At 39.7% G+C, this 12,977-nt stretch overlaps 1 protein-coding gene across 2 annotated transcripts; it reads right to left on the bottom strand.

Annotated features, from left to right (window-relative positions):
* Window positions 1-10: 10 nt before the first annotated feature.
* GINM1 (glycosylated integral membrane protein 1) lies at window positions 11-12,126 on the bottom strand. 2 transcript variants are annotated; one of them, XM_081141572.1, is made up of 8 exons: window positions 11,963-12,126; window positions 9,114-9,173; window positions 8,880-8,976; window positions 6,018-6,169; window positions 5,338-5,494; window positions 4,446-4,579; window positions 2,901-3,064; window positions 11-1,291 (listed from the first exon to the last, which is right to left on the bottom strand). In XM_081141572.1, the coding sequence occupies exons 1-8, from the start codon at window positions 12,077-12,079 to the stop codon at window positions 1,180-1,182; spliced, it is 993 nt and encodes a 330-aa protein (XP_080997698.1). In that variant the 5' UTR covers window positions 12,080-12,126; the 3' UTR covers window positions 11-1,179. The 2 variants fall into 2 exon arrangements, with proteins under 2 accessions (XP_080997698.1, XP_080997699.1); XM_081141573.1 differs by having other exon boundaries at window positions 4,446-4,576; window positions 11,963-12,119.
* Window positions 12,127-12,977: the final 851 nt, after the last annotated feature.

Raw genomic sequence — 12,977 nt, 5'->3', positions numbered from 1 at the left:
GGACAATGTGTTTTAAATGATGGGTTGCAATAAAAAATTTATTAATAAAACAACAGAAAGCATCACATGGAGTAAAGGTTAAGTATTGTATGTACTACATCACACTGTAAAATATAAGTCAGTATAGTTAATGGTTAAGAAAAAAGTAAGACCAAACACTACTGTAGGATAAATAACACTAAGAACCATATAAGAAGAGGTATATTCTAATTCCATAATATTGATGCTTCTTTTAACTGACTTGGGTTTCAGCCAGTGTATGTGAAAACAGCTATTATATAGAAGTAATTCTCACTTGGGCAAAGTTTTTATACCGAAAGACTATTTTTTCCTCAAAAAAAGTTTATTTTAGAGAACATGTCACTACTGCTTTTAAATCCTGGTGCATTCAAGGCAAGTGGTCGTGGTACAGGATACAATGAAATCATGATACACTTCAGTGATTTTTTTTTTTAATCCCCACACGAGGATATTTTTTCCATTGCTTTTTTCAGAGAAAGTGGAGGGGGTGGGGGGAGGGAGGGAGGGAGGAGGGATGGAAACATGGATGTGAGAGACACACATTGATTGGCTGCCTCCTACACGCACCCTGACTGGGGCTGGGGATCGAGCCTGCAACTGAGGTACATGCCCTTGGCCGGAATCAAACCCGGGACCCTTCAGTCCGTGGGCCGACAATCTAACCACTCTAACCACTGAGCCAAACTGGCTAGGGCCACTTCAGTGATTTTTATACTGAGTCACATACTTAATTATAAAGGCACATTGTACTGAATAAAAAAATAAGTGTTAAGTTCTTGAGGTTTTAAATTAGAATTTCATAAAGTGCTTTTCATAAAGTCATATATTATAGTAATTAAGTGGATATAATTTCCTTAGCAAAGGCACCTTGTAAAGTATTGGCACATGGCATTTTGTCTTGCTTTTTTTTGGTGATTTCAAAGTTTCTTCACGTCTTCTCTTCCACTTTGTTTAAATTTTCCTTAACAATTCATCATCTGAGTAGCCAGCCCTGTTATACAATAAGGTGAACTTTAACTTGCCGTTTTAAAGGTCAAGTTTTAGGAGTTGAGCAATTTCTCTAGTGTGTAAACTGATTCTTAATGATTTAAAGAAACATTCAAGTGGCAAATTTAGAGCCTGTAGACTAATTCAGAGTCCGTGATTTGAGATGGTGTTTCAAACACATGTTTTATCTTCAAGGCTTTCTGCTGTTTTCTCAGAACCATCTGCATATAAGCTGATAGCTGCCACAGGTATAACATTAACTTGATCCAACTGAAGAATTCCTCTGAAATATAAAAATTAAAATTGGTAATAAGATAGGGCTAACTTCAGTATACCTAGGGTTAGGTACTTTGCTTCCTTTTATCTATTTTTTAACCGTTGTATAAACCCTGAGGCCAAAGTGCACTTTAAGCAAACCAAGGGAATACACAGGCTTAGGAGGAAGCCCCTTCCCTGGTCCTGAAGGAGGGAGGGATGAAGTAGGAGGCGTCTCCAAGGCGGCGTTAGAGCCTAGATCACCACAAGTTGGGCAAAAGACTAGGCCCAAGCAGCTTTCTAAATAGTACTCACTGCTTGAATGAAACCTTAGATATTTAGACAGCGTTTCTCCTGTTGTTACTAACATCTCTGACCAGAGAGATCTCTACATTGGATCCAAGACCCTGTATTGCAAGTTCAGTGTCATCCCAATCAAACTATTAACAAAAGTTAGTTTGTAAAACTGAATAAGCTGATTGTAAAGTTCACAGGAGAGATACAGCAAGAATTGCTGTGACATTTTTTTAGAACAGTGGGGAGAGGAGAGAGCTGCCCTAACCAGCCTATCAAAGATTTTATTAAGGTATTATAATAATTACAGGGGCTGGGTAGAGGAGGCAAAGGGTTCTGGGGAAATAGGGGACATCTGTAATACTGTCAACCACAAATTTAAAAAATTAGAGAATAAAGAATCATAAGAACAAAGAAAAAAAACACATTATAATAATTAAAACCATGCCACAGGCATAGGAACAGTTAAACAGATCAGTGGAAGAAGAGAGTCCAGAAACAAGACTAATGTATATGGGAATTTAGTTAATAATAAGTTAACATTCCAAGTAAGGGGAAAGTTACTAATGCAACAATGGCCCTCTGTTTGGAAAACAAAACCAGAACTCTAGCTTAAACTATACACAAAAGTGATGGTAAAAAATAAGAAAACACAGACTTTTAAGATGGGAAAAGACTACTTAGGAAAATTAAAAACCCTAGACCCCATAAAGGAAAAACATGAACTGCTTTCACCCCAAATGTAAAACTTCTGTGTGATATAGGATACCATACACAAGAGCAAAAGACAAATTGTAATCTGGGATTAAAAAAAAAAAAGGTAACAGAATAATACTCAGCCATGAAAAAAGAATGAACTCTTACCATTTGCAATAGCATGGATGGACCTAGAGGATATTATGCTAAGTAAAATAAGGCAGAGAAAGACAAATACCATATGATTTTACTTATATGTGATATCCAAAAAAACAAAACAAAAACTCATAGATACAGGGAAAAAACTGACAGTTGCCAGATGGGAGGGGTGTTGGGGGGATGGGTGAGAAAGGTGTAGGGATTAGAAGTACAAATTGGCACTTATAGAATAGTCACAGGGAATGCAGTAAATTATACTGTTACAACTATATATGGTGTTAGGTGGGTTCTAGACTTACTGCGGGGATCACCCTGCAAGTTATAGAAATGTCTAACCACTATGCAGTACATCTGAAATTAATATAATACTGAATGTCAACTGGAATAGAAAAATATAAAATTTTTTAAAAAGAAAAAAATATATAGTAAATACAACTCAGTTTTCAATCACTAAAAATACTAATGTTTCAAAGGTAAAAAATACTTACTTGTATTCACAAACTGGGAAGAGCACCTTTAAGATGGTTATGACCACAGCTGCTCCTATAATTCCAACCACCATGACGTTCAAAAACATAAAGAATACGGGGAAAACACTGTTCCAGAACCTACACAGATCTTTTCTGAACGCTTCCATCCACTGACACATCACCTAAAAAGGAGTTTTGATTAGACATGCAAGTTTCACACAAGTTCTCAGAAACTTTAAAATCATATTCTAGTTTTGAGGTGATACTATTCTGTATCTTGATTGTGGCAGTGTTTACATGGATGTGTACACTTGCCAAAATTTACCTGTTTGTTTTAATGAGTACACTTTATTTTAAAGCGTACCTCAATAAAGATATTTATAATTTTAAAAATTAATGTTCTAACAACTTAGGCACAGAAATATTACTATCCTTTACAATTATTTATACCGTTGTCGAACTATACACCAAGTGAAAATAATTGCTAACTGACAAGAGGTTAGGCTAGTCTACTTTATACAAAATGAACTGGAGTCAACTATGTGTTTCCAATAGTTGGAGGACAAGAAAAGGAAAGTGAATCACAATGTTAGCTCTTGGAACACACGGGGGAATTCACTGTGTGCAAAACATGTTGCTATATTAAAGAGTGAGAGAAGAAACTAAGGCAGCACTGGGGGCCTGGGCTTTGCAGGCCGTCTGTGCTTGGGCCATCTTGCTCTGAGGGAGTGAGGTGGGCACGGTGAGGGTACGAGAGTTCAGGAAGCAAACAGTGGCCTGGGTTTTTCCAGCAACCCCAAATAAGCAATCTCAATTTTCAGTGAGAACTTCTTCCAGTAATCATCTATGGAGTCCTGAGACTAACCACAGGCCCTGCTCATTTAAATGGAAATTATTTTGAGTAAAGGGCCTGGCTGTATATACGGAGATATCAGGACACTCTCTCTGAACCCTGAATATTTCCCAGTCAGCAGCAGAATGTCACTCAGAATATGTGAGTGCTTAGTAGGTGCCAATGCATATTTACACCGGTACCCATTTATTAATCCTTACAACAGCCACATCAAATAGGCACTACTTTACAGATTAAATGGTGTCCCATTGCACAGATAAAGAAATAGACCAGAAACTTGTCCAAGATCACACAGCTAGTAAGTGGCAGGCAGAACCAGAATTCAAACCTAGGCAGTCTGACTCCAGAAAGTACACTCTTACCAAGTATGTTAGTCACTGCTTGAGATCCTGAGGGCACCATGCATGTGTGTGCATGCAGGTAGGAGTCATAAAATTAACAGACAAATGGAGCTATAAGAAGATTTAGGAACTGAAAATCCCAAACAAAGGATATCAGTGTTTTGATAATCAGTACCTGACTATATTATTATAAAATGAAACTTGAAAAAGAAAAATCTAAAAATATCACATTAAAACAGTCACAAGTTCATTATTAACAATGTCCCATGGTTCCAATCCACATGGTTTCCATCTCATTTTAAATGCTAGTTATCTCTTAATAACCACAAATGTTTATAATATAAAGATAATCCAAAATACCTAATTTACCTTATAGGAAGATGGAGTCTCTGCTCTGAGAGGAGTTTCAGGTAACTTGCCAGGTAAAGAGTCTTCATCTACAGTGGTTTCCACATTCCTGGTAAGATACTGGCTGGTGGTTTGCAGTGAACTCACACTTTCTACTGCGGAGGAAGAGCCAAGTTACCAAAACTCTAGGCGCATGCAGTCTTTCTCCTATAGTGCTAAGATTGCTATACCAGTAGCATTTTGATAGCAAGGACACAAATCTTTCCATGGGAGAAAACAATAAACATATTACTCAGATTTAGATGCCAGAAAGGAGCCATAAACTAAGACCATCAAAAGGAATCTATAGCGAGGCTGGCGTGGCTCAGCAGTTGAGCGTCGACATAGGATCCAGGAGGTTGCCTTTCGATTCCCGGTCAGGGCACATGCCCGGGTTGCGGGCTCGATCCCCAGTGGGGGCTGTGCAGGAGGCAGCCGATTAATGACTCTCTCATCGTTGATGTTTCTCTCTCTCCCTCCTTCTCTCTGAAATCAATAAAGATATATTTTTTAAAAAAGAGGAAACTATAGCAGTTACGATTCCATCACACAGAAAGTTAAATTTTTAAAAGTTCTGTTTTACTGGAAAAAATGAATACTTAAACTAAATGAATGATAATCTTATTACATGTTTTATGATTATCCAGAGTAAAAGTAGATAATTAGAGCAAAATGTCCCTATGCAATCAGCATTGATACTACTCTATTAAGACTTAAAATAGAGTCCCAAAGTCCTCCAATGGATACATAAACTAATACACACTATAAAGCATTTTTGAAAGACGCTTATTCCAAATATATTAACTATGATTTAAAAGCTAAAAACTAAAGAACTAATTTCCTTAATACTTTAAATAATGGTCTCTTAACGTACCTTTTTTGGAGAGGTCGGGAAGGGTAAATAAAATGTCATCATCTCGAGAGATGGAGTACAGCATGCTTTTTTCCAAAGGCAGTGTGTAGTTTGAATGTCTGAGTATCCCCTGGTTCTTAACTAAAATATCAATTTCAGTAACATCCTGTTGTCGAGCCTATTAAAAATAAGCAAGTAAGCAATTACTCTTTATTTTAAATAAAGGCAGAACCCCATAAGAATTTAACATTGAGATTTCCCCGATCTTTAAATCTTGTCGTATTCAGTCTCTTTCTATTACCCCCAGCATTTACCCTGCAGCTTTAACCATACTCCTGTGCACTGTTGCACCCGTTACAAGCTTGCTTAGCTCTACTTCATTTCCTTAGAGACTAGCCAGAGGAAACAGAGGCAGAGCTATGAACCAAACTCAATCTCGTCACTTACTTGCTCTGTTTAAAGATGTTTATAACGTATTTAAAGTGATATAAACATGTATGAATATGATCATTCTTTTAAAAATTAGGATTTCAAAATGCTAAATAAGTAAATTCTAAAACAAATAAAAAATTCTAACTGATTGGACATAGGTAACATTAGGGTACCTTTTTTCCTTTGAAGTCAGAAATAGTAACTGAATACATGCATAATAACTAGCACAAATCTTTACAATTTAATTCCGAATAAGCATATTATCTTACTTGTTTTCCATCAATCTCTACTACCTCCTCTTGAATGACAATTAGTTGCAAACTGGAACCAGATGTCATAGGCCACTCACGAACTAAAATCCTTACACTGACAATTCCAAAGTATTCTTTTTCCTTTGAATTTTCTAGATCTTCGTTCTTCACTATATAAAAAAAGTAGTGACAGCTTTGAACAAAAAATGCTTCCAAATCTGTTACTGAATTTGATTATATTCATGACATTTACATGGAACAAGACAGTTTAAACCAATTTCTTATGCTCTCTCCATCTCTGACCTCACTGATATTTCAGATTTATGAAAACAAAGACGACTTGATGAATCATTACAATCCTGACAGTCATTTGAAAGGGAAAACTGCTTGATGGTCTGTAGATTTTGTAGGAAACACCACACTAGCAGCATCTTTCCTAACCAACATGGCATTACTATTTACAAAGCAGGTCAGAAGACACAGTCAATGGCATGTTTTAGCAAAGTAAGCTCATTCATTCATTCATTCATTCATTCATTCATTCATTCATTCATTCACAAAATCCAGTGTTAGATGGGGCCCAAACAATAAAGACAATTGAGTATTTTGCTCAGTTCTTTCCCCCGTAAGTGATGTTACTGCTGGAGAGGGCAGGAATGGGGAATAAAGTGAGAAAGCCCTGTAATTACTACCTACTAATGGATGACGGAGTAGGATTAGCTACTGATCTGTTCCTCTCTGGCTAAGAAACCCCAACTCGGCCCAAGGAGAGATGGGGTGCGGCAAGTGCAGCTGGTTCACAGAGCTCATGGCTGCCTTATTAGGGCAGAAAGTGTTACAGAAAAGGATAAATCAATAGATACCAATGAAACTGCCACAAAAGAACATTCAGTTTCTGTCCCTCAAATGTTATCATCTGAGGATTATTTGCCAAGAGGCAACCCAGACTGATATTTTGAATGCAGACGCAGTGGTTCAAACTGATTCTGTGCCTTTATAGGGCTATTCCCTTTATCTGGAATGCTCTGTACTACTCACTCCCCCCAAACACGTTTTGAAAATAAACTCCAACTTAGGTAGTTCTGGCTACCATATCCCTACAACACTGAGTTCATGCCTTTTCTGATTTTTAAAGCACTAATGGTAGCTCTTCGCTTATAAACCTGCCTCCGGGAATAGGCCAAGTTCCTTGGGGGTATGCATCAAGCTTATTTTTCTATAGCTTTGGTTAAACAGTGACTCCATCTGCAATTATAAACACATACTTTAAAGTAAGTATCAATGTTCAAACACCTGATCTAGTTCTAAATTCTAACTGAATCAGAAACACCTGGGAACAGTGTAGATAACAGAGCCTTACCTCAATCTTAATAAATCAAAATCTCTAGGGGGTATAGAGCAACTCTTGTAATTTTTTTTAAACAGGTACAGACATTTCTATTGAGAACCAAGTAACCTGGCCTTTTAGCTCAATCTGACTAAGTCTTCACAAAACTGTTCCTCCTTGACTTTGCTGTTTCATTTGTTGAAAAGATAATGGCCCCAAACAGACAAAAGACATCAAATCAGATTAAAGAACCCACACCTGGGCATATCACAGCAAAACTACTGAAAATCAAAGACAAAGAAAAAAATCTTAAAAGCAACCAGAAAAAAAAAAAAAAGAAAAAGAAAAATATTCTCAGTGGAGCAATGACAATGACACTGATTCTCAGCAAAAATGACAGAAGTGAGAAGACAATAGAACTTAGTCTTCCATGTACTAAACTATGCTTCCATATCCAGTAAAAACATCCTCCTAAAAAAAGGCAAAGTAAAGATGTTTTCAGACAGACAAAAGCTTACATAATTTGTTGCTAATAAATCTGCACTAAAAAACCCCCCACAAAACAGTAAAGGGGAATTCTTTAGGCAAAGGGAAAATGACCCCAGGGGGGAACACAGAGATTCAGGAAGGAATGACAATGGAAAGGGTAACTGCGAGGGTAAACATACATGAGTACCAGACTATAGGAAACAGTAAGAGCAATGATGTTGCACAGTGAGTGCGAACAGAGTTAAGATGCACAACAATAACACCACGAAAACAGAAAGGGAATAAATGGAGTTTGTGTTCTAAGGTTCGTGCATTGTCTGGGAAATTATAAAAGTACTAGTTCATTGATCTCAAGGGTAACCATTAAAAGAGTAGTAAAATATAAAAACCAATAAGATAAAGGAGAATGACAAGAAAACAACAACACCCAAAAGTATTTGGAAATTAAACAAACTATTTCTAAATGACTCAGAGAACAAGCAAATATCACAACAAATGATTAGAAAACACTACAAACTAAATGATAATAAAAATTTGTAACCAGTAGAGGCTATAAGTGCTTAGGGAAAAATTTACCATCTTAAATACATACATTAAAACATTTCTCACGTTCTTTATCTCAGTCAAATAATATGGCACATTCCAAAGTAACAAATTTGTTTGTCTTTCAACAACTCAAGATTTTAAAAAGTTAAGAAGAAAAACGTTATACAGGCATAGGAGTGGAAACCAGAGAATAAAACAATTCATTCTTCTTTTTCACAACTGTGAAAAGCACTTGCCCAGGATTTTGCCTCTTGCTTGTCTATCTCCATTTACTACCTCTAGGCACATTCTTACATGCTATCAAACTACTACAAATGCAGTTCCATCAATGCCAATGTCATAAAGAAAAAAATGTGACCATGCCAGAAATAACCAATGTAAACTGGAAACAGTATGAAACACATTAGTAATGATATTATTAATTAAAAATGAAAATATGTAACATCATAGAACTATGTTTTACTAATTTACTATTACTAAAAACAGCAAAATTATAGAAATAATTTAATAGTACTCACCTATCAAAGCCTGACAGCTTATTCGGGTGACACCACTATTTACAGGGAAGTCATTTACATATACCTGTCCACTCTCATAGGTTATGTTAAGAACAACCTTAAAATAAAGCAGCATATACATATGGTTTATAAATGACAACTCTTCATATCAAAAATTCATTATCTAACTAAATTAAAATAGGCTGCATAATATTTAGCTAAGTGATACATTAAAGACAATCAGAGGAGACAAACCTGTTCTTTTGATACCTCCCCATCATCTTTCAGGGTAGTTACATTAATTCTGATGCTGTCCTGCAAAAGAAATATAAATTGGGTAGGTATGCATTTCACAAACTGATTCTGAGGAATCACTAGCACAAAAGCTTCCTAGGCTTTCTCCTAACCCACCCTAATCTAGAATTAAGGTAGAATCAATACAAATTCCAGCCAAAAACTTGTTTCAAACTAGAGTTTAACTGTAGACTACTGTTCCTCTTACCTCTCCGAGACAACCCTCCAATGATGATGTTCTAAGAAACTATTTTATAGCTTCTGTCTTTCAGTAGTGAACATACACTATACTGTTAATAATTTACTGCACTGACATATATTACTTGCCTAGTAAAATATGGGGTTTGTAAAAGACAATTAACAGACACTAGCATAGTGTATTTTCCAAAGAAACAAGTTCAATCTTTTTTGGTCTTTCTGAATGATTTCAATTCAGAAGACACTCTAATCCCTCACTGCCTCCTGACCTGAAGTTCTGAGCTAGGTCATATTTGTTACTCTTCCTGGGAACCTAACTGAACTGGAAGTTCAGGTTTACCAGCCAGTGTGGTATATACTTAGAAAGTGGGTGGCAGAACTGAAATTTCTCCTCACCCATTTTCCACTCTTCCTCTAATTTCTTCACTCACAAGATGCCCCTCAGGGACACAATGGCTTCCTAAGGACCAAGGTAATAGACACCTGGTGTAAAATAAAAGAGTAACTCTGAAGGAAATATATGAAATAAATACTAACACATATAAGAAAATAAGTGTCCTCTGGATGCCCCTCTTTGGTGACCCAAGTATTTCAATATTCGAAGAATGTACTATAAAAATTTTGATTATTTTTACAACCTATGTAACCTCAACTTCTGACAACTGCATATGTACAAAACATATAATCCAGTAAATCTGAGTCACTGAGGGGAAATAGGGAAAATAGTTCTGATTTCAGTAAGTTTTCCTATATTTAGATCAGAGTGGATACAAAAAACTGAACAGATGAGCAGATATGTGATAAAGCAAGTACAGTAAAACTTCAATGGTACTCCAAGTTTGCACTGTTCAATATGGCACCCACTAATCAACCACATGTGGCTTTGTCCATTTCAATTAATTAAGATTAAATAAAAATTTAAAAACTCAGTTTCTGGGTCTCACTGGACACATTTCTAATACTCAATAACCACAGTAGTCCAGTGGGTACTGCCATGAAGAGAACAGACCATACACCATCAGTGCACAAAGGTCTACTCAACAACACTTAGTAATATGGGCGACCACTGTAACATTTTTACAAATGTTCTGTACATTTGAAATTTTTTACAATAAAACACTGAAAAAGTTTGGGTCAACAGGCGTCAGCGTCCCATATAAACATTCCCACGGCATGAAATTCCCCCTCTAGCTGCTCAGCATTCTTTTAATCTGTGAAATTCTGAGTTTAGATCTGAACTTCCCAAAAATGGAATGACGGGGTAATAATGGAGAAGTGAAATGATGAACTCTCTAAGAGCCCACCGTGGGGTGTATTTTCCGCTTGCAGGCGAATGCATTTTTCTCAGATTATAGCAACAGATGCAAAAGTCTTTGGGGTTCAAAAGTGACTGTAATGAATCTTTAAAATTTGGAAAGGGGGGGAAAAACAATGTCTTATTTGAACTTTCGGAACTATTTCATTTGTATCTGGCCTCTTGGTGCTTGCCCATCATATTAATATTTCTAACCAGTTGCAACTGTGGTCCACAGATAATTTCAGATGCAAGGGGTTCTTAGGGCTTTCATTGCTGTGGCTTTTGGGGATGCTCCAGCAGAACTGAAACTGAGCTATGTTTGTTACTTTTGTACCCAGGGAGAGTAATGTCATAACTCTAAAAAACAAAGTAAAACAGTGACATTTTCTATTATCGGCAGCCTCTGAATTTGGAGTATCATCGCGACTAGTAAGAAAAGGTGTCCCTGGATCGTTCCTTTCCGTTCTGGGAAAACTTTGCCCAGCCTACATTCAACTGATGAAAAGGCAAATACTGATTCCGGTCAGCACGCCTCTACGGCAAAACAAACAAACAAACAAACAAACAAAGCAACCACGGCAGGAACCAAACAAAAACCCTAAAACACGAGTGCGTGGTCCTCACTCGAGCCGACCTCGGAATCACCGCGGAAACCGCTGGCCGGGCCCCACCCGCAGCGCCCGAGGCGCGCCCTCCGCCGGGTTCCTGGGGGACGGCGGTGCCGCCGGTGCGCCGCGCCCGAGAGCCACCTGTCCAGCAGCACCTGCCGCAGGGACGCGCCGCGCTACCCGCCGGGTGACCCCTCCCGCGGCGGCCCGGCGACCCCGCGCCCGGAGCCTGCACGCGGGGGGGGGAGGGGAGTCCTCCCAGCCTCCGGCCGGGTAAACAGCGCCGGGAACCGCGCCGGCGCGCTCGTATTGAGCAACTCCCACCCGTCCCGAGCACGGCAGCGCCGCCTCGCCCAGAGCCCGGCTTCACGCCCGGGAGGAGCCGTTCCCAAGGCTGGGAGCGCCGCCGACCGCGTGTTTTCGAGGCGAAGCCCCGCTAGGATGGCAGCAGCTCGGGCTGCGTAAGCTCTGCAAGTTTCGCGTCGTGAGGCTTAACCACACACCCAAGAGCCCCGCGCGCTCTCCAGCTCCACGACCACCCATGTCCTTGGGCGCTTCCCCCGCTCCTCCTTTGGGAGTCCGGACCCCGCACAAGGCCAGCCGCACGGAGGTGGGATACGTCGAAGCGGACGCCGCGGTCCCACGGCCCTGGCCTCCCCCGAGGGTCCGCACGGGGGAGCGGCCGAGCCGCGCCCGCCCAGCCCTACCTTCGGAGCTCCGGGCGGCGGCGGCTCGGGAGGACCCGTCTGCAGCCACCCTGCGGCCGGCAGCGCCGCGAGCGAGAGCAGAAGGAGGGCGAGCGGCGCTAGCGGGGCGCCCTCCATTTTGGACTGGCCAACGGCAGCTGGCGGCGGGGCGACGAGGGCCGGGCCTGCCCGAGGGGCGGGGCCTCCCGAGGGGCGGGGCGGGGCGGAGCCGTTCTGGGGGCGGGGCCTAGAGGAGAGGGGCGAGGTAGAGGCGGGCCCTCGTGGGCGCGCGACCAGCCGAGGCCCGGGCTCTGGGAAGCGTGAGCCACGCACGCGCGTCGCGGCGCAAGTCGAAGGGGGGCAAGTCAGAGCAGGTGCGATTTCTTCTTTAGACGGGCGCTCTTTAGGTGAGGATTTCCCCACCTAAACGAGTGTAAGTGCCATTATTTTAAAATCAATATTAACTGTATATGCACATAGCTATATCTCTGTGTGTGTGTGTGTGTGTGTGTATATATATATATATATATATATATATATATATATATAATTAACAAACACTGACTTTATAATCAAAGTGTGCACACATTTTGGGGGGGACACCTGTATTTCCTTTTCCAGCAACTGATTTCATTATTTTCATAATTCTCACAGTCAAAACTAAAATCTCTCTTTTTCTACAATTCAAAAGTAGTCTTGACACCAAAGGAAAATCTAAGATATAATCTGTATCTGTTTCCAATTTCTGGGAGAAAGTGAGTCACAGCCTACTCCTTTATTTTCCAAAATTGCTCACCTACATAATTTTGAACTTCCTGAAGACCTCTCAGAGAAGACAAAAGGGAGAGCAAGAAAGATATCCCTTTTATATTTCCAAAGCCACTCACAAGTTTTACCTTATTTTTCCTCTAAGATATTTTAAAACTGCTTTTACTGCAACCTTCTTGTCCACGTATTTGGAAATGAATTTCATTATACCTGTGATGAGTGATGCTTCTTGTATGAAGAACAACCAGCTCATAGCAATGTCATCATT

Source organism: Miniopterus schreibersii, assembly GCF_964146895.1.
Source record: "Miniopterus schreibersii genome assembly, chromosome: 6".
Classification (NCBI taxonomy): Eukaryota; Metazoa; Chordata; class Mammalia; order Chiroptera; family Miniopteridae; genus Miniopterus; species Miniopterus schreibersii.
The sequence above is the reverse complement of the archived record's forward strand: the minus strand, read 5'-3'. Positions and strand labels throughout refer to the sequence as shown.